The sequence below is a fragment of the Sminthopsis crassicaudata genome, chromosome 3, assembly GCF_048593235.1.
Source record: "Sminthopsis crassicaudata isolate SCR6 chromosome 3, ASM4859323v1, whole genome shotgun sequence".
NCBI lineage: Eukaryota > Metazoa > Chordata > Mammalia > Dasyuromorphia > Dasyuridae > Sminthopsis > Sminthopsis crassicaudata.
The window spans coordinates 36,167,776-36,190,145 of NC_133619.1; the positions used below are offsets into that span (position 1 = coordinate 36,167,776).

General features: G+C 38.0%; 1 protein-coding gene and 1 pseudogene across 3 annotated transcripts in view; both read left to right on the forward strand.

Moving 5' to 3' along the window:
* Window positions 1-22,370, forward strand: part of KCNMB2 (potassium calcium-activated channel subfamily M regulatory beta subunit 2) — a 289,661-nt gene that overhangs the window by 249,693 nt on the left and 17,598 nt on the right. For 2 of the 3 annotated variants that reach the window (XM_074298232.1, XM_074298230.1), the window contains exons 2-4: window positions 6,588-6,710; window positions 18,047-18,217; window positions 21,612-21,807. In XM_074298232.1, the coding sequence (XP_074154333.1) occupies window positions 6,655-6,710; window positions 18,047-18,217; window positions 21,612-21,807 (423 nt within the window). In that variant the 5' untranslated portion in view covers window positions 6,588-6,654. The remainder of the gene's footprint in view (window positions 1-6,587; window positions 6,711-18,046; window positions 18,218-21,611; window positions 21,808-22,370) is intronic. The other variant, XM_074298231.1, reaches the window with a different exon arrangement.
* On the forward strand, window positions 1,224-2,472 carry LOC141564811 (14-3-3 protein epsilon pseudogene; annotated as a pseudogene).

The following is a 22,370-nucleotide window of genomic DNA, read 5'->3' on the forward strand; positions in this document are numbered from 1 at the left end:
ATAAATTTAGAATATGTTGAATTTGAAATGTTTATTTTTATTATTTTTAAAATGTTAATTATTTATCTGAGATGTCTAATAGGAAGTCAGAATGTGAGACTGAAGGTCAGAAAAGAAACTAGGTCCAGGTCTGTAGATTTGAAGATTATCAGTATAGAGATAATAATTGAATGTATAGAAACTGATGGGATGCCCAAGTAAAAAGGTATAGAGAGAGAAGAGGACTCAGCACCCTGTGTTACACCCATTGCTAGCGGGTATCAACTGGATAAAGATTTAGTTTAAGAGACTGAGGAGCAGCAGTCAGGTAAAAAGTAGACTAGACAAGTAGATGGAAAATCAGGAAAGAGTGATATAACAAAAACCCAGAGAGGAGATAAAGAAAAAGGGTGACTGATAGTGTCAAAGGCTACAGAAAAGTCAAGGCATATAAGGACCAAGGAAAAGCCATTACTTTTAGCAATTAAGAGATTGTTAGGAACTTTGGAAAGAGTAGTTTCAGTTGAAAACTGTGCTGTAGAATTTTTTAAAAAAAGAATTATGAGGAAAGGAAGTAGAGACATTAATTATAGATGAGTTTCTCAAGGAAGTCAGGCACAAAAGGGGGAGAGGGGCAGCTAGTTGGTGCAGTAGAGAGAGCACCAGCCCTGAAGACAGGAGGATCTGAGTTCAAATGTGGTCTCAGACATATAATACTTTCTGGCAGTATGATCCTGGGCAAGTTACTTAACCCCAATTGACTCAGAAAAAAAAGTGGGGGGGGAGAGATATGAAATGCTAGCTAGTGGGGATCAATTGATCAAATAAGAGCTTTTTTATATGACCAAGGAAACAGTCATGGAGCAGTCAGTGTCAGTCTAGTTTGTGAACCTCACAGCTTGGGTTCCAAACTAGGAAGTTGGCATCATCTAAGCTTGTCTCGATGAGCTTCTCATAGTGTTTTATAATTCATTAAAAAATTAAATTGCCTATAACTGTCTTTATTTTATGATTTTTGCCCAGAAGAGGTCTATATAGGTTTTAAATAAATTTAATGTGCATGTCTCAGAAGAAGAAGAAAGAAGAAAGAGGAGAAGAAGGAGGAGAAGGAGGAGGAGGAGGAAAAGATGAGAAGAGGAAGAAGGAGGAGGAGGAGAGGAAGAAGGAGGAGGAGAAGAGGAAGAAGGAGGAGGAGAAGGGGAAGAGGAAGAGGAAGAAGAGAAGGAGGAGGAGAAGAAGAAGAGGAGGAGGAAGAAGAAAAAGAGGAAAGAAAAGAAAGAGGAGGAGGAGAGGAGGACCTGCCATCCATCAAGCAGATGCTTCCAGAGTCATCATTACTATGGACAATTGAAAGTTTCTAGTATAACAGGTGAAACTGGCCAAGCAGACCAAGTGACACAATGAAATGGTAGAAGCAATGAAAAAAGTAGCAGGAATGGATGTGGAGTTGAAAGGTGAAGAAAGAAACCTTCCCTCAACCATATATAAAATGTGATTGGAGCCAGAAAAACATCCTGATAGAAAATCAGCCATGGGAATGGGAAGAAGAAAACAAGGAAAGAGAAGACAAACTAAAAATTATTCTGAAATATGAGTAAATGGTTGAAATAGAACTACAATTAATCTGTTGTGACCATTCTGGACAGATGTACTTCACTTGCAGCAGCAAACACTGGCAAGTCCAAGGTATTCTATTATAAAATGTAAAGGACTACTACCACAGGTATCTAGCTGCATTTGCCACCAGAAATGACAGGAAGGAAGCTGCAGAGAATGGCCTGGTGGCTTATAAAACTCATAAAGCGATAATGATATTGTAACAACAGAATTTCTGCCAACACACTCCATCCCCTTCGATCTTACTCTCAACTTTTCTGTATTCTACTTTGACATTTTTAATTGGCAAAAGCAGCTTTTGATAATTCGATTGCAGAATTAGATATACTATGTGAGGAAAGCTATAAGATCTTGACACTTATCATGCAGTTATTTATTGCAAGCTAATCTACTACTACAGATTTCAGATATGGTGGATGATACTAAAAAACAGCATAAAGAAGCCCTGCAGAATGTGGAAGATGAAAACCAGTGAGAGAGACATCAAAGCCAACAAGAATTGGCTCCTCCCTTTTTTCCCCCAAAATTCCCCATTGTCTTTGAGAATCACCAAATCGCATTTGTTGGGGTTTTTAAAATAGTTTTCAAAGTTCTTAAAAGCAAGAGTGGATTTCTGTGCATTTTGCTGGTCCCCGCTTTTAGGTTCTTTAAGACACTTCCAGGACTACAGAGAGATGTTTTCAGCATCATTATATTGTCTCCATGGCAGAAGTAGCAAAATAACCATTCGGAATGGATATTACATTGGAGTGCCATTAGGTAAAGTTAGAATCTAGAAGAAAGGTTTATTGCACTAGAGAACACATGTGATGACATTTCTCCTTTTGTAATTAAAGCAAATTTTATATTTTATACCAATGTTAAAATTAATTGGGTGTTTAGATTGGAGTTAAGGATTGCATTGGAATGTTTATTGTAGAGCTTTTGCTGTAAAAACTGTTTCAAAAGTGCAGAAATGGTGCTGCTAACAGCCCGACAATCCGAGGCTGCTCATTCTTGCTGACTTTGACCTTCACTCACAGCGGGTTAGCATTGAAGGTGGTATTGAAAAGCCTGCTGTGGGCGTTCAATTTTTTGGTTTTCCTCCTTCCCTCTTCCCCTTCTCCACTTTTACTCCTGCCCTCCTTCGCTGGCTGAACCTCTTTGAGTCAATACATCTAGCTTGAAAGTAATCTGTACTACTGGTTATCTGACTACAGCCACAGAGATAGAATCTGTATTGTTCTTACTGAAACACGGCATGGAATTAACATTAAACTTTAAACAAATCTAATTTTTAAAAAATGGGACAGCTAAAAGGCAAAGTGGATAGAGCACTGGGCCTGGAGTCAGGAGGACCTGAGTTCAAATCCACCTTCAGACATTTGACAATTACTATCTGTGTGTGACCCTGGCAAATCGCTTAATCCTAATTGCCATACACACACACACACACACACACACACACACACACACACACACACACACCCCAAAAAAACACAGGCATGTTTGTAAACAGTAGGAAAACAGCAAGTAGACAGGAGAGATTGAAGATAAATCAGAGTGGGAATAACAGATCTGTTGGAGACAAGAGGATGAAATGAGTTGGTCTCCCTGCCACAAGTCTCTTCCATCTTCACTTCCTCCTCCATTCACCTGTCAAAATGATCTTTCTAATAGCAGTTCTGACCATATCACCTCCCCCACAAACTCCAGTGGCTCTTCATCACCTCCAGAATCAAATATAAAATCTTCTTGGTATCTTCATAACGTGCTCCAAACACATACTTTTCCAGTATTCTTTCACCTTCGCTCTGCCATCCAATGATGGTGACTCCTCAAACAAGAAACTCCAGCTCCCTCTGGCAGACAATTTCACTGGCTGCCCCCTGCCTGGAAGGATCTGCCTCCTCAAACATCTTTGATTCTTGCTTCCCTGGATTCCTCTGAGGAGCAACTACCATCCCACTTTTTACAAGAAGCCTTTTCCAACCCCTCTTAATTCTATCACTTTCGCTCTCTTAATTAGTTCCAATTTGTCCTGTAGATATTATCTTTGTACATAGTTGCTTACATGCTGTCTCCCCTATTAGACTGTCAGCTTTTTGAAAACTGAGCCTGTCTTTAGTTTTTCTCTGTATCCTCAATATTTAATCAATCATTAAACATTTATTAAGTGACTACTATGTGCCAGGCTCTGTGCTAAACTTTGGGAGTGTAAAGAAAGGCAAAAACAGTTCCTGTGCTCAAGAAGCTCACAGTCTAATGGAGGGAACAACACACAGCAGGAAAAGGGAAGATGTATCTGCACAGAGGCAGGATGCAATTCTGCAGCAGAATGGGAAATGATGGAAAGGCTCTTGTGAATGCTGCCCTTCTTAAATGGACGGTTCATTGTCTACCCTCTATACGCTCCAATCCAAGAGAGAAAGGGATCTCAGGGGCAAGGGACATTGAGAAGACGAGGGTTTCAGGGTTGACATCATCTTTTGTAGGATGATGAGTTTCTGGAGATCATCAAGTTCAGGAGAGCAATTGGGTGCGGAATGATTAGCACAGAGCCCAGTACACAGTAGGTACTTACTAGATATTTACCAAGTGACTGAAAATATATACAAAATGTGTCTAATCTCAGATGGAGAGGATGAGGAAGCCCACTAGGTAGCTGTCACCTAGTCCAACCCCTAGAGTTTTAGATGAGGAAACTGAACAGAAAGGTTTAAGAATGTAGTCTAAGAACACATAAGTAATAACTAGATCTGGGATTTAAAATCAGGTCTACTTTCTCCAATATTTAGGTAAGATTATATAGTGTCTGATCTTTCTTGAAGCTGAGAAAGGTTAAATGTTTGCTGGAAATTGTATAATTTTAAAGGGCAAAATTAAGACTAAAATCCACAATTGGAGAATGGTTGGGTAAATTGTGGTATATGAAGGTTATGGAATATTATTGTTCTGTAAGAAATGACCAGCAGGAGGAATACAGAGAGGCTTGGAGAGACTTAAATCAACTGATGCTGAGTGAAATGAGCAGAACCAGAAGATCACTGTACACTTCAACAACAATACTGTATGAGGATGTATTCTGAGGGAAGTGGAAATCTTCAACATAAAGAAGATCCAACTCACTTCCAGTTGATCAATGATGGACAGAAACAACTACACCCAGAGAAGGAACACTGGGAAGTGAATGTAAACTGTTAGCACTAATATCTGTCTGCCCAGGTTACTTGTACCTTCGGAATCTAATACTTAATGTGCAACAAGAAAATGGTATTTACACACATATATTGTATCTAGGTTATACTGTAACACATGTAAAATGTATGGGATTGCCTGTCATCGGGGGGAGGGAGTGGAGGTAGGGAGGGGATAATTTGGAAAAATGAATTTAAAAAAAAAAAAAAGAAAAGAGAGAAAATAAAGAGTACCTGAAAAAAAAAAAAAAGACTAAAATCCAAATCTCCCAACTTTCACTTGGTCTCTCCCTAGTTTTTCTTCCCAAATCTATCCCATTCACCCCTAACCACTAACCACTCACAAGCCATAGGCCCATGACTTAAAGTATTGTAACCCACAGATCATAGGGTAATTAATGTGGAGCTGGACAGTTCTAGCTCTATCCTTTCATTTGACAGATGGGGAAACTGAACCCTGGAGAGGCACTGTCCTATCCAAATTCACCCAGCTTTTAAGTTATAGAGGTAGAAGTTCGGTTTCTTTCCTATGTAAGCTTCACCTAGTTTCTTCATTTCTGAGCCTCAGTTTCCTCCTCTGAAAAAAATGAGAAGACTGTGCTAAAATCCTTTTATGTGCTAAATCTGTGATTCTATAGGGCCTCTGGCTCCACATTCATCTTGCTTCCCATTGCACCAGTCTGCCTCGTTTCCTCCCTTCCTTGTGGCTTAGGAAATATTTTTGCATTTGGTAACAGTTTAGGACATACAGAGTAGTTCAACCTTCAGCCTTGAACTAAGTCTATAGTAGGATAAATGGGAATAGATGGGAAACAACTTGGAGAGGAAGGAGTTAATCCCTAAGCAAGCAATGTGCAAAGGAAAGCAAACTTCAACACTTACTCTGCAATATGGCTGGCTGGGCTGAGGTCTTTAAGGCACACATGGCACACTGCTAGGAATCTCTTAATCGGGAAAAGTCCCTTACATTCAGCCTTTACCACAGCTTGGGCAGGCGGAGGAAGCACTTGGAATACACCATGGAGTGGCCAAAAAAAAAAAAGTCACACCTGCCAGTTTTAGAGGAAACTACAAAGGAATGAGCTTTAGCCCCCAGAATTGTGCAGAAAAATTGGACAAGGATAAGGGTTCTGTATGGCATTTGAATAAAATGGGGGCCATCTCAAGGGGACTTTTTCAGTCTTGGAATTGCAAAGGCAAATTAATACAGAGAGAGACAGGGAGGAGAGAAGTAAAGACAAAAATGAAGAGAAGAGAGAGAAAAGGAGAAAAAAGAGGGGGGAGGAGAAGAGAGGGATTTAAGGAGAGGAAGAAAAAGAAGAGGAAGAGGAGAAAGAGGAAGAGGAAGAAGAAAAAAGAAAGAGATAGGGAGGAACAGGGGAGAGAGAGGAGGGAGGGAAGAAAGGAGAGAAAAAGAAAATAAGAAGAAAGAGAAGCTATAGAGACCAAGACAGGGAGAGACAGAGAGACATAATGAGAGAGACAGAGAAAGGAACAATACTATAGAAAACAGATATAACATTATCTTTGATCACTGCTCTGGATAGCAAAAAGGAAATCACAGGGAGAGGAGAAAAAAAAATAATTTGTTGTCAATTACCAAACTTGGGAGGAAAAAGAAAATTCTTGTGTTTTGTTTTTTTATATATTACCCTTAGTCATCAGAAGTCCTGTCTGATTTGAAGAAAAACTGCTGAGTATTATTGACATTTTATTGACATTTGATAGAATACATCCCTATATACCTGGAGCAGAGGACTTGATTTCTCCCAGGGGGAATCCAGCATATGCTGAAGAGTATTCTTCTCTTCCTAGGTCCTTCCGCCATTACTCACAGACTTCCACCACAAGGAAAGAGCCTTCTAGACATACACCCTCTAAGATGTTTATATGGACCAGTGGCCGGACCTCCTCATCTTACAGACATGATGAAAAAAGGTAAATGCTTCTGGTGTCCCTTTATACTTCTCTTCTCAGGTCATCCAGGAATAAAGTCAACCAGACAGTGTCAGATGGTGGAACTGTGCCAATAGTAAGTGCTACTAGTAAATGTCATATTGTGTGTGTGTGTGTGTGTGTGTGTGTGTGTGTGTGTGGTATATACCATAGAATTAGTTACTTAATTTTAAGTCATAGACTAGGAAATGACAACCTCTAAGGGAAGGGAAGACCAAAAGGAGGGAAGCCAGTTAACTGAACTACAAACATTCCCAGAAAAATGAGGGACACAGAAGAGAAAAAGGGAAAAAGAAGAAAGGATGGGAGGGAAGAAAGGAGAGAGGGGGAGGGAGAGGAATAGAAGAGAAAGAAAAAGAGAAGAGAGAGAAGAGAAGAGAAGAGAAGAGAAGAGAAGAGAAGAGAAGAGAAGAGAAGAGAAGAGAAGAGAAGAGAAGAGAAGAGAAGAGAAGAGAAGAGAAGAGAAGAGAAGAGAAGAGAAGAGAAGAGAAGAGAAGAGAAGAGAAGAGAAGAGAAGAGAAGAGAAGAGAAGAGAAGAGAAGAGAAGAGAAGAGAAGAGAAGAGAAGAGAGAAGAGAAGAGAAGAGAAGAGAAGAGAAGAGAAGAGAAGAGAAGAGAAGAGAAGAGAAGAGAAGAGAAGAGAAGAGGAAGAGAAGAGAAGAGGAAGAGAAGAGGAAGAGAAGAGAAGAGAAGAGAAGAGAAGAGAAGAGAAGAGAAGAGAAGAGAAGAGAAGAGAAGAGAAGAGAAGAGAAGAGAAGAGAAGAGAAGAGAAGAAAGAAAGAAAAGCCAAAGGGAAAAAAATCTGGAAGTAGAGGACAGTGTAAAGCTAAGATGAAAGGGAAGGTCAGCCACAAAGCCCAGCTCACCTTCCAGTCTCACTTTCTACCCAAATGTTGGTTATTTATTTCATAATAGTCTAGAGTCTGCCATCCACACCCTCCCCAAGGGGGAAAAAAAAGTTTTTCTTCACATCCTCTCTTTTATTCTTCTGTGTTTCTCACTCACTAGATGCCATTTCCCTGCATATAAAGAAATGGAATTTGAAATGCCAGAAGAGAGATTCTGCATATTAAGAGAAGTTTTAAGTCTGGTAGTGACTCATAGGATCTCAGCTCTGATCATCTGAGTGGGGCTCAGGAAGATGAAATTGGACATCAAGCCTCTTTTTTCCCTATTGACAACCATTTAATTCCAGAAAGGAGGCAGATTTTTAAAGCAAAGCTTTGTGGGTCCAAGGAGAACCAGCTCTGAAACACCTTGTTTATAAAAATTCACTTATTCCTTTGTTTTTAATAACTAGACTTTCATATCTCTTTCAAAAAGCTTAAAGCAAAGTGACTTTTCAACTCTGTGAAGGGAGTAGCCTTTTATCTCCTCCAGATGCAAGTTGCTATGATTCTCCCCAGTTTTTCTAAGTACCATATTTACTCACAGAATGTCTCCTTTCTTTGGAGCATATTTTGCAGCTGAAATGGATGTACGGAAGCCGATTAAGAGGCTGCATTTCTCTAGGTACAATCAGCTCCACTTTAGCACATGTTTCTCTCCCCACAGCTGCTGTGGCTCTTTACATTAGTGCCCTCCATGTTCCTGAAGATTTAAGAATATCAGGCAAAGACCTGTGAACAGTGGCTACACCTGCATTTACTTTCCTCCAATAGAATTTAATTAAACACACCTCAGATATGTACACTAATGAGAAAGCTGCGTGCTAGAGCAGGGATTGGGAGGGGAGTGAAAAGAACTGAGTCAGAGTCAGATGAATCAGGTTCAGATCCCACTGATCACCCCTAGGTGATCTTGGATAGATCATTCCATTTCTCCTGCGTTTCTTCATCCATCAAATGAGGGACTTGGAGAAAATTGTCACAAGTGTACTTTCCAGGTCCTATTTGCTGATATTATGGTCCTAACTAATCAAAGAACTGTCATGTAGAAGAGTTGGTTATACTTGGGACCAGACAGCAGAATCATAAGCAAAACATGGCAGTTGCAGAGATAAATTCAATTGCAAAGATAAATAATATCAAGTCAATCTCCCTAACAGAGAGTTGTCCAAAAGTAGAATGAGATGCCTTAAAAAATTATGGCTCCCTTCGTTAAAAAAAACATAATCAAAGGTTGAATGATCATTTGGGGAGTCAGTGTAGGGGAATGTTTCAGAGAAGGGTCAGATTAAACAGGCTTTAAAGTCGTTTCTACCTCTGAGATTAAATCTGAAGCCTCCATGGATCACCTGGTCCCTCTAATTGAGACACTCCAGAACTCAGTGGACCAGAAACCCTAGACTTACTAACAATAGGAGTTAGCATTCACATAATAGTGCTTTAAGGTTTTCCAAATATCTCATTTTAACCTAACAACTCTAGGAGGTAGATGCTGTTATTATCCATATTTTACAGATGAGGCGACTGAAGCTGACAGGTTGAGTGATTTGCCCAAGATCACACAGATAGTAAGCATCTGAGGGGGGATCAAACTCTTCAACCAGCATTCTATTCACTGTACACCTAACTGCCTCTTCCAACCACCTTTAACTGTTGTGTCCACAGGAGCCAAATGGTTCCTGGAGTTTAGATTCCTCCCAAGAAGATTCAAAGTTGAGACACCAGAGCATAGCAGCATGCACCACAACTGCTTAGGGGAAGATACAGAAGGAAAATGAATCCCTCCTAAACCAAAGAAAAGAGGGAAGGAATGATCTTATGATGAAGAGATCCATTTGCACCAGAGAGAGAACTGTGGGAACTGAGTGTGGACCACAACATAGTATTTTCATTTTTTGTTATTATTTGCTTACATTTTGTTTTCTTTCTCATTTTTTGTTCCTTTTTGATCTGATATTTCTTGGCAGCATGTTAATGATGGAAATATGTATAGAAGAATTGTACATATTTAGCATATATTGAATTACTTGCCATCTAGGGGAGGAGGCAGGGGGAAGGCAGGGAAAAAATTGTAACACCAGATTTTGCAAGGATTAATAGTGAAAATTATCCATGCATATATTTTGAAAATAAAAAGCTTTAATAAAAAAAAAAAAAGAAAAGAGGGAAAGAGAGGGAAAGAGAAGGAGGAAGGGAATGATAAAGGGGAAGAGGAAAAGGAAAGTGAAAGAGTAGACAAAGGAGAAAGGAAGAAAAGAGAGGAAGGAATAAAGCATTTATTAGGCATCTACTTTGTGCCAGGCACTATGCTAAATGAATTACAAATATGATCTTTTCTGTTTCTATTAGACAGAGAATCATTTCTAGTCATTTTTTTTAATCTTTCATTGCCTATTCTTCCCATCCCCACTGGGGGATCTTTTTATATTTCTTTTATATTTCTGTCTCATGAACTTATGATTTTTTTTTGTTTTATTTGTGAATTGAAAATACATTTTCCCTCATCTGAACAAATTTTCTTTTTAGTTGAGCTTTCTTGAAGCCCAGAATTTCTCATTGCAAAATGAAAAATCATGATTGAGAACTTAGCAGAAAAGACAAATCCCTGAGCTAAGAAAATCACAGACTGGTTGTAAAATATTATGAGATCAAATGAGATATGCAAAGTGTTTTACAAACCTTAATATATATGTATAATTATGACATATTATTATGATATGTTATTATCCTGAAGACTCTTTGGGAAATCAGTTGATCTGGATCTACCTGAAGCCCTCAGAGATTTTATTCTCTTCTTTGAACCTATTTGAATGAAATTCTTTTATAAACTTGAACTTAGTAATGGATTAATTAAAGATGAAATGATCATAAAATTCATTGGGAAATTGCTTGACCTCAGACATTAAGCCTTGGGGACAAGAGACAGGAGCTTCCTTTTGGAAGCATGGAACAATGGAAATCATGTGAGATTTGGAGCCTGAGGAACTGAGTTCCAATCCCTTATCTACCAATGATTCACCATGTGATCCTGGGCAAGTTACATCACTTGTCTAAGCCTAGTTTTGCTTCTCTATAAAATAAAGACATTGGAACTACATGACCATGATCTTGGAAGTCCTTTATGTAGTTTCCCATTAATTAAAAAAATGAAATTTAAGAAAATTTAATTTTGAAAATTAATTTTTAAAAATTAAAAATGATCAAGCTATCCCTTGATCTAAAAAGATCATGTAGATTAATTAATATTATTTGCCTTTTGGTGACAACACGGCTCAGTATTTCAAATGGAGGGCTCTGAATTCCTACCATGTGGTCAGTTAATTTGCCATCCAGCATAATATATATGGGAGTTATCATGCACGAGTTGAGAGATAGCCAGACATAAAGACAGAGTTGGTTTCAGTCAAGGAGTATCAGATCAAGCAATACAGGCCATAAAAACACAAATGGCAATTGGTCAAAGGAACATGAGAATCAATATGATAGAAAAGGCAATGTCCATCTAAGCTAGAGCATCACTGAGTCCGAGTTAATTCCATGGCAGGCTCGGTTAGACAGTAGAGTAAAACAAGGTTCACTTTTGTCATTACAGCCATCCCTGAAGGAGGACACGATCCAGCGGCTCTTGTTCTTGTCATCTGAGTTAATAGTTTGGGTTCTCCTGGGGCTAAAACACGGAGCAACTCCATTTATTTTCTGCTCAGCTGGCATTCAGCAATCTCGGGCCCCATGGGTTTGCCCTCAGAGGAACTAGCAGAAGGGCATTTCTCATTGCAGCCTGGAAGCTAGAACTCTTAGACCCAAAGCCCTTGCTGATGTTCATTTTTAATATTTCAGAGAAAAACATTCCTTCTGTTACTGAAAATTGATCAGAACATTATAGTCAGACAGACCTTGATGGTAACTTTGGTTTCATCTGTTAGTAACGGGTCGAAAAGGGAAGTGAACTCAGTTCCTTAGACTCCAAATCTTGCATGTTTTCCATTGTTCCATGCTTCCAAAATGGAACTCTTGTATCTTGGCCTAGATTTAATCTCTAAAATCAAGTAATTTCTCAATGAAATCTAAGATAATTTCATATTTAATTGATCCTTTACTAAGTTCAAATTGATAAAAAGAATTTAATTCAAATGTAGACTTTAAAATATCCTGGAGAACTCAACCAAGAAATTTTACTGAAACAATACTATAATCACTGACCAAACTGCTGCCTACAATCCTTGAGACAAAGCAATGATTCGTAAAAACTTAAGAATAATGTCTTTCATGGATTTAGTCATTCAAATACTTATAATTTCTGAACTACATGGGATGAAAAGCTTCCCAGATAGAGACAGAGAAGAAAATCTTGTGGGGCCATGATGAGATACATTTAATACTTGTGGTACAGTCTGCTACTGGCATCCCAAGGATACTCTCAGTGAACTTACAGATGATGATCAGACATCTGAATATTTTTATTCAAGTACAAAAAGCAATTGTTATTCATTTGTACTAAGAGATTAGTAGCAGAAATAGCAACTTTCCAAAGATTATTTCTTTCTGAACCCCATTGAAAAAGATGAGAAGACATAGATGATAATAAAAATGAAATTCTGAGTCACAGAATCTAAGGGTTGGAAGGGATCAGTGATCATTTAGTCCAAGGTCATATAGCTAATGTCAGAAGTAGGATCCAAAATCCAGATTTTTTCTCATTCCAAATCTATTTCTCTATCCACTGTACTTTCCTGCCTCTATCTCATTACCAGTAGGCCAGTCAAACTCCACATCCAACAAATCTTCAGTTTGGAAAACATTTATTTAGCAGCTGCTACCAGGCACTGCAGGTCTCCATCTTGCAATTGAGAAAAATAATAACAGGTCCTCTCTTCTTAAAAGGGATGTAGAGAAAATAAAGTCTGAAAGAAAGCTGCTCCAGCAATTGAAAGATAATCTTTACTTCTCTGCCTTCTTTATTCTAATGGGAATATATTGTGGCCAGTAAACCTGATGTCAAGGAAACTTGGAATTCGATGGTTATTTAAGGTCAAGAAAGAAAAAAACACCCTTTTCTATTTCCTCTATTACTCCCCAGGCTCTGTCTGCCCCTGTAGGAATGTGTGCCTGTGTTTAATTAATATCTGAATAATGTGCTGGAGGATCCACCACAATGTACTTCATGGATTACTCTCAATTTGGAGCTTGGTTGCCCTAAAATTTTGTTATATTTAATTTCATTTCAAAGGAGAAAGTGAGAGAGAGAGAGAAAATGAGAGAGAGAGAGAGAGAGAGAGAATGAGAGAGAGAGAATGAGAGAGAGAGAGAGAAAGGATGAAGGGAGGGAGGGAAGGAGAGAGGGAAAGAGGGAGGGAAGAAAGAAAGGGAGGGAAGGAGAGAGGAAAGAAAGAGAGGGAGGGAAGAAAGAAAGGGAGAGAGGGAACAAAGGAAGGAAGGAAAGAAGGAAGGAAGGAAGGGAGGGAGGGAGGGAGGGAGGAAGGAAGGAAGGGAGGGAGGGATTTGTTGGATTCATACACATATCACATACATATATATATATATATATATATATATATATATATATATATATATATATATATATATATATATATATATGTACACACATATGCATGCATTTACTTTTTTGTTATTGTTCAGTAATTTCAGTCACGTCTGAGTTTTCATGACCTTATATGGGGTTTTCTTGGAAAAGATACTAAAGTGGCTTGCCATTTCTTTCTCCAACATATTTTATTTTATAGATAAGGAAAATGGGGTTAAGTGAGTGGCAAAAGATCACACTACTCATAAGTGTCTGAGTCAGATTTTAATTCAGGTCTTCTTGAATCCAGGCCTGGCATTTTATCCACTGAGTTGCCTAGCTGCTCCGTATATATTCATACACATATTGATATATACATGTGGTTTTACACATATATATATATAATATCTGTATATATGTATGTATATATGTGTTTGTATATACATATGCATCACTTGTATAAATGTATGTGTGTGCATATACATATATATGCATTCGTACATATTTGGTATAGACTAGTGATTTGATCTGTATAGAGATCTCCTGGTGTGGCAACTTCCTTTATCATTAGAGATCCACAACTTATCTGTAACTGATAGACTTAGGGAATTATCTGAGTCACTAAATAGCTCATTGATTTGCCCAGGTTCAGACAATCTGAAGCATGACCAGAACCCACCCTGACATCCATGCTGGCCTTCTAGCCACTACATTGCCTTGCTTCATAGAGCAAGGGGGTTTTTCATCACCATCCATGCTAACTAACATTGATTAGCTTAAAAACTTCCCTTTGGTTTGCCTTTTGTTCTTCCAAATATTTTTAGGGATTTTCAAGAATAGGAGTAGAGATTTGAAGGGAAATAGTATAACAAGTTTTAATTTAGAACTTCCACCAGGCTTGAAAATTTAGTCCTCTGAAGCAGGTTGAAGGTGGTGGACAGGGAGAAATATTGGTGGAATTAAGTCTCTTTTCTTCCTTTTTTTCTTTTCCTGCTCTTTCTTTTCTTCTCATGCTGGTTTAAGAGGAATATTCTATTTTTCATTGTAAATTTTCCATTATTACTTATAGATTTATTCTTTAATAAAAATAAAAATGAAAAAAAAGCAAAAGAATAGGAGTAGAAGAATACACAGGTCCACTCCACACATCCCTGGCTGCCCTCTCTATGGCAAACAGTGCCCCTTTCCCACTCCCCACCTAGACCATCAATCCCACCCACTCTCTCCGCTTTCCATCAACCAGGTCACATCTGCAACCCCCTGGTGCCTCTGGTTCTGTGGGAGTCTATAATTTTTGCCTCCTCTGCACATTCCAGAGAATATGAAGAGCATTTATAACCATTTCCAAATTGCTATTTGTTTTCAAATCACCCGTTTGAATCATTTTTATATGCTGGTTGTTCTGGTGACATTTCTGACTGATTGCACTGTCTCTTTTATGTCTAAAGCTTGACATAAGTTATGCTGTGGGATCAACTAATGTTATGGGACTGCCTGCCTGCTTGCCTGCCAGCCTGCCTGCTTTCATCTGGGAAACATGCAAATCTCAATTGCAGTTATCGGCCTTAAATACAGTTTGATAAATAATAATAGGAAAGCAACATCAGATTATTATTTTACAGCAGGCATTTGAAGTCTGGCAGAATTGGGCTGTCACTTAATGCTTGCAAAGGCTTCTGACCTAGCTGAGTTAGTTGGAGATTTGTGATTGTTGTTGATGATGATGATGATGATGATGATGATGATGATGATGAAGGAAGACAAAGAAGATGAAGGAAGACTAAGAAGAAGATAGAAAGATGGATGGATGGATGAATAGATGGATATCTGGGTCGAGATAGATGGATGGATAGAGATAGATAAATATAGATAGGTAGATAGATGGATGCATAATGAATGATAGATATGAATGACTGATAGATATAGATGAATGAATTATATAAAGATGTAGATGAATGATAACTAAACAGATAGACATTTAGACAGATATACAGACAGAGACAGACAGACAGATAAATAAATGGCTGGATAGATTGGGATAGGTGAATGATAGATACAAATAAATGGTTGATAGATATAGACACAATTAAATAGATGGATGAATGATAGCTAGCTAAACAGACAGACAGACAGACAGACAAAGATAGGTAGATACCAGGTTGGATGGATGAATGGATGTGGGGATAGATGAATTTTAGATAGATATAAATGATTGATAGATATAGATGAGTGAATTAATGAATGAAAGAAAGATAGAAAGATGTGATGAATGATAGCCAGACAGACAGATAGATGGATAGGAATAAAAATTCTAAAGTACATCAAAAGTTAATTGCAAAGGACAGATTCAGAGGAAGGGCCTAGAAGCGAAAGACAATGGGAAAACTGTCCCTGTCCAATTAGAACCTTATGGAAGGCAATTTCACCATTCTGTGAGCACTGGATGACAATTAGGGAAAAGGATCCAATCAAGCAATAAGCACTCTTAAGCATCTTTTATGTTGCAGTCACCATCTTCACATCAGGAATACAAATACAAAAATTCCTATGTGCCAAGTACTGCAGTAGGTATTGGGAACACAATATATCTAATAGTGTTTCTTTACCTAAGGTCTATGAACATTTTTACTGTTTTGATAACTGTATTTCGATGTGATTAATTGTTTAATAATCCTATAAATTTTATTTTATTTATTCAAAAATATTATTTTGTAAATGGCTCCAAAGGCTTCCCCAGATTACCCATAGAATCTATGATACCAAAAAAAGAGAAAGAAACATGATAAATGATATGGAAGTCTGAGTCTAGGTAACTTCTGTCAAAGATATAAGAGTAACAGGACTCGGGATTACAAAGGCATCAGAATGGACAAATACAACATAAAGGTGACAAAAGTTAGAAAATGGAGACCAGAAGAGCTTATTAAATATCCCCTAGCTATCCTTAAATCAAAGTATCCATCCCACATGGGAAGGAGAAGATTGTGTTCAATTGCACTATGTAAAAATATTTTAAAAACAAACCTATTACTTTCAGTCCTATTAAAATAAACTCCAAGAGGTAAGGGGCCATAGCAAAAAGAAGAAATGTAGCATAGTGAAGAGCTGACTTCAGAATGAGGAAGGCCTAGTTCAACTCCCTCTGAGAGCAAATCACTTAATTTTTCAAGGCCCCCAAGCAAATCTCTTAAGACTATAAACTGCAAAAAATCATTGGCAGAGAAATTTTCCTTACCAGAAATGTCTATGCCCCAATGCTATAATAATAGGTCCAGTCCCCCTCTTTCCCCTCCTCTTCTCTCCAACCCCCCAAAAATATTCATTTGCAAACCAAGCTAAGTGACTTCTAGATGGAGACTATTTTGGATAACATATAAAATCCATGCCCAACCAGCATATCCTCTCCCTTTCCAAAATATGAAAACTATGTCAGTTTTATTTCTTTGGCTTTATGAGTTTAAGGCAGAAAGATATTAGACTAGGACAGTTCCAAAAATCCATTAAATCTAGGGTCCAGTGCCCATCAGTGACCTATGTCAAACACTAAAAAAAAAGGCAGAAGATGAGTTTTTATGCTGCATGAGTTTTTATATAAAAGTGAATAATAACAAACATCTGCAAGTTCCATTTCCAGAGCCCTTGCCACCCTTCTCTGTTTTCAAAGCCAAACCTTATTCCCTTCAAGCCCATTTCTTCTCTAACTAGAATCTGGATTAGTCTGGCTTTCCCTCTTTTCTTTCCTACATAATCCTTAATTTCCCCTCTACTTTCCTTGCCACTCATCCTAATAATAGCTGCCATTTTTATACCACAAAATTTTTCAAAGCACATGGGTATGTTTATTGGTTTTAAAAGTATGATCCATGACCCCCTGAAGGGTTCTCAAAGTCCTTTCAGGGGGTCCATGAGGTCAAAACTACTTTCATCATAATAATACAAAAATGTTATAATTTCCAATATGGTAAATATCAATAAATCTGATCTTCCATATCCTGATCTTCTCTTTACTAAGCTATGCTGCCTCCCAACTATGAGATATTTTCCTCATTACTCATTTAACTTATTTTAAACATTTTTAATTTAGAAACTTTTAGAAACACTTTGAGGTAAGAGTTTCTGTTCTAGGAACATAGATAAGATGTTGCTTTCCATGCTCTATGAATAATTTTCTTTAAAAAAAAAAAAGGCACACGAAAGGGAAAAGATAGCATTTGGGGGGAAAAGAATCTGTTGACACATTTCTAAGCCACTAAGCTTTAATATCTGAAAAAAAAACCTCCAGGTCATTCCAGTCTTCCTCATGGATCCTAAATCAACAGACACCTCCCACACCATCCCCACCCAAAGCAAGACCAATGCTATGGTCCAGAACTTACTCAACTAGCTCTACCATTTGTGTACCATGGAGCAATTCAGTGACAAAGTTGAAAGATCCAGACTGTGTATTGACATTTGTTGTGATGAATGTTTTTCTTAAGTTCTTAAAAATTGTAAATAGAACAATCTTGAAAGGTTTTTGCAATCTGCCAATTTCTCGAGAGCATGGAGCATGAAGCTCAGGGATCAGTGATAAATTCAGACAAATTATTTAAAGAGTAAAGAAGAAGTATTCTTTCTTCAGGGACAGGGAAGTGAAGGGAGGCCAAAAAAAGTAATTAAAGAAAAAAAAAAACCCTTATAAATTGGGCCATGAAATTGACAGGCCAGTGGGTGGTGCTCTTTCTGTGCTCAGCTGTACCTTTAGGCACCTCCTGGAGATAAGGGATGCTCTGTCAAACATGCTGGCCACTGCAGAAAAGTTTAGTGGGCCTCCCTAAGCCCTCCTTGCTCCTGAAGATATGGCAGGGCACCCTCTATGGGGACATTGATAAAATGTGATGTTCACTTGAGAATTATTATTTTCAACCTCAGAAATATTTACCAAAAAATCAGGGACCATGACCTTCTGGACAAAAGGAAAACAGTCACCGCTCTGAAAGCTGGAGAGGACCGAGCCATTCTCCTGGGACTGGCCATGATGGTCTGTGCCATCATGATGTACTTTCTGCTAGGAATCACACTCCTGCGCTCATACATGCAAAGGTAATTTTCAATGTTATTTGGAAACATTTGGTTAATTGGCTCTATTCTTTTCCCCAAGACTCACACTGAACCATCCTACCCAACAATCCTATCTAGAACTGAAATCTAGAATTGAATCTAGAACTGAATCTAGAACTGAAAGCGATTGTAAAGGCCAAGTAGTCCAACCTCCTCATCTTAAGAGAGAAGTAAACTGAATCACAGGATGGTTAAGAAAATATTTATTTATATATTTTTTATTTATTTATTATATTTATAAATATATTTATATATATTTATTCAAGTATTTATTAAGCACCTACTATGTTGCAGGTAGGAACTAGGGATGCAAATAGAATAAATAAAAGTAGGAGCTTACCCAAGATCATACACATAGTAAATGTCAGAGATGGGATTTAAATCCAAGTATTTATCCTCCAGCCAGTACTCTTTCCACCATCTCCAGATTTGTATTTGCCCTAGGATAGCTAGGTGGTGTCATAATACCTAGAGCACCAGACCTGAAGTCAAGAAGACCCATTTTGTGAGTTCAAATGCAACTTCAGACTCTAACTGTGTGACCCTGGGCAAGTCACTTAGCCCTACTTGCCTCAGGTTCCTCATTTGTAAAAATGAGCTGGAGAAGGAAATGGCAAACTACTTCAGTATCTTTGCCAAGAAAACTCCAAATGAGGTCATGAAGATTCTCAAATGAGTGAAAAATGACTTAAAACTAAAACGAAATTGAGTAGAAAAGGACATAATGGATAGGAAGCTGACCTCTCAGTCAGGAAGATCTGTATTTGCATTCTGCCTCTGACCACATATTGGCTGTATGACCGTGAACAAGATATCTAACTTCTCAATGCTACAGACACCTCTCTGAGACTACAAACTGTGCTAGTTAAGGGAGTTCTCTACATCTGAGGTCTCATATATGCAGCCCACAACACTCCCAAGAGTGTCAAAACAAGATTAAAATGTAATTTTAATTACTTTTAAATTGTAAATTTATTAAATTGTAAATATTTGATGAAACAAATAAAAATACATTAAAACACAAATAATACAAATATGTAGTTTTCTGAGTCAATATGTGGTCCTGAGAGAAATCCTAATGAATAGTTTAGTTTCCAATTGAATTTGACATCATTGTGCTACATACATCAATGAAATTGTTATTCAGGACAAAAAAAATTAATAGGAGAAACAGAAAGTTTCTGGCTAAAACTAGTTTTATGAGGTATGATGCTAGAATCCATTCATTTTATCAAATCACCCATATAGGGACAAATATGGCTATTGTCCATAAATTACAGGGCCAGTTACCACAGCAAAACAGAAACACCTGACTTGTTCAAGTCTCCTGGGAAATCATGGCAGTCTTCAGCTGCCTGCTAAAACAAAATTCTCTCTCATGAAAAATGGAGGTTTAATTTAGAACAGGGAATCAAGCTATTTTATAGCACCCATTTATCCATGTAAATTAATACCTTCATTTTAGAAACAAAATCCAACTGAAACACAGTCATTTGCTGAAATTAAGGCAACATCTTTCACAGTTTCTAGATTCCACTAAAATCTGCTAATGGTCGTCAGCTACATTGGTTCTCCAAGAAGGAGCCTAGAGTTTTGGACTGGGGCATGTTCCTTGATCTGAAGGAGCTTCAAAGCCACCATGCCTGCCCAAAACCCACCCAAAGTTCCCCGCAGATGTAACAACAAAGTCCCACCATATCTCACCCAAGGAATCCCAATTCCCTTAATCTGATGGGATGCCCTTGGTCTACCCACTCTAGCATCCTACCACCCCTTTTCTTACACAGCTTTATCCTTGGAAGGGCCAAGAATAGGAGTGAAGGAACCCTACCAATTAACTGCAAAACTCCAAGGTAGTAAGCGCTAGCAGCCCACAGTTGCTAGGGTAATCAGTTTATACCCAGAAGCTGGAGATTGATTGAGCTTCTGTTGTTTCCCAATTACGAACGCAACCATTGATCATCAAGCTCAAAAACAATTTTCTTTTTTTTTTAATAACCCTGACCAATCCAACTGGCAGCTGGGAGAATTTACATTCCTCTTTGTTCTAGTGTTGCAGAAAATAACTAATGGCAAAGTTATTTAAGCCTTCAATTTCTAGAGAAAGGCAGCTTCTCCATTGGGCATATATGTATACACATACATAGATAGTGTATAATGTGCATACATGTATGATTGTGTAAACATATATGTGTTTATTAATTTTATATTTGTTATACATATTTATGTACTTGTTCCTCCCATTATTAGTTCATTGTTAGTAGGGATCTTTTCGTTCTTATATCTCTTAATGATTAGTATAGTCCCTGGCTCAGAGTAATGGATTAATAAATGCTTATTGGATTGATTGATCGACTTGCTGAAAATATATTCAAATCAGGGTTGTTTCTGAACTTTGAAAGTACTCACACTTACACATGTCACATAGCTAGGCATGTACAAGGTAGAATTTGCATCTAGGTTTTCCTAAGAGAATGAGGTAGCTAGACAGTGGATAAAGCACTGAGCCTTAAATAAAGAAGACCTGAATTCAAATCTGGCTCCAGATATATACTAACTGTGCAATCCTGGCCACTATCTGCCTTAATCCATTGAAGAGGGAAATGGCAAACCATTCTAGTATCTTTGCTGGGAAAACTCCATACAGAATCATGAATAGTTAAATATGACTGAACAACAATTTCTTAAGAGAGAGATACTGTGGTTTAATCAGGGCTGTCAAAATCAAATTGAAATGAAATAGATTTTTCCTGTCCCATACTGATTTAGAAAACCACAAGTTAGCATTCTCTGTGTTATATTGTATTTTTAATCATGTAGTTAAAACATTTCTCAGTTACATTTTAATCTGGTTCACCAGCATGCAGGAGTCACAGCCTTCAACTGGAGTTTGACATTTCAGGCTCAGTGGAGAGAGTGCTAGACTCAATCAGGAAAACTTGGATTCAAATTCTGTCTCTGATGTTTGTGCCCTAAGTGATCACCAACAAGTCACATCATCCCAGAAGCCTCTGGGGGTTGGACTAGATAGTCTCTAAATCTAGAAGTATGTGAACATTTTTACTATACAAGGTGTATTCTTGTCCCATGGGGCTCTTGGACTTAATCCTGGCACAGTTGAAGGGTGAGGGAACAGAGAAGATAAGACAAATGAGATGGGAGAGACTTATGGTTTTTTAAACATCAAAGATCTGTGGTTACACTGATGTGAGAACTTCCTCCAAATCATCTATTATCTATAATGTTGCTGAAGGATCCCAGCAGAGTGGGGACAGCGTTGGATGTGCAGGCAAGAAGCCCTGAGAACAAATTGTCTTCTATCATTTACTGTGTGATCATGGACAAGGCTCTTAATCTTTCTCTCTCCTTTTTTCAGTGTGTGGACAGAAGAGTCTCAATGTACGTTGCTTAATGCTTCCATCACAGAAACGTTTAACTGCACTTTTATTTGTGGTCCAGAATGTGAGAAGAACTCTCAGTATCCCTGCCTGCAGGTCTATGTTAACCTGACTTCTTCGGGGCAAAAGCTCTTACTTTACCACACAGAAGAAACCATGAAAATCAATTCTGAGGTAGGCACATGACATTCATTTCTTCTCAGGCTAATGTAATGGGGACAACTAACTCCTGATTCTGAAAGTGAACCCTCAGTTAGCATTCTAGGACCAAAATTCACCCAGGAAGTCAACTCTCCTCCATCCACCAAGTTATTCGTTATCTCTATGTGACTGATTTCCTGTTTAGAGTATGGATTTCAGTTAGTTACCTCTTATTGGGCTGCATATTTGGAAAAGGAAGCATTCTATTTTTAATTATTACTCTCAGGGAGACAGCCTTTCCAAGGACAGAGACCACAGCTACAGAGTAAAAGGTGGCAGGGATTACCCACAACATAGAGGGCACAAGTCATGGATGTGTTTGGGGGTTCAGATGACTTGAATTTCTGCCATTGGTACTGATTCTTCACCTGATAGACTATGCTTTGGTTTGTTCAAGATAGCAATTAAAAAACCAACAACAATTAATAAGTATCACTATGTGTCAGACACATTTGTGATTAGTCAGACATTGGGGATAGATGCAAAAATTAATCACTGCTTTCAAGGAGTTTATGTTCTATTTGGGGTATAGATAA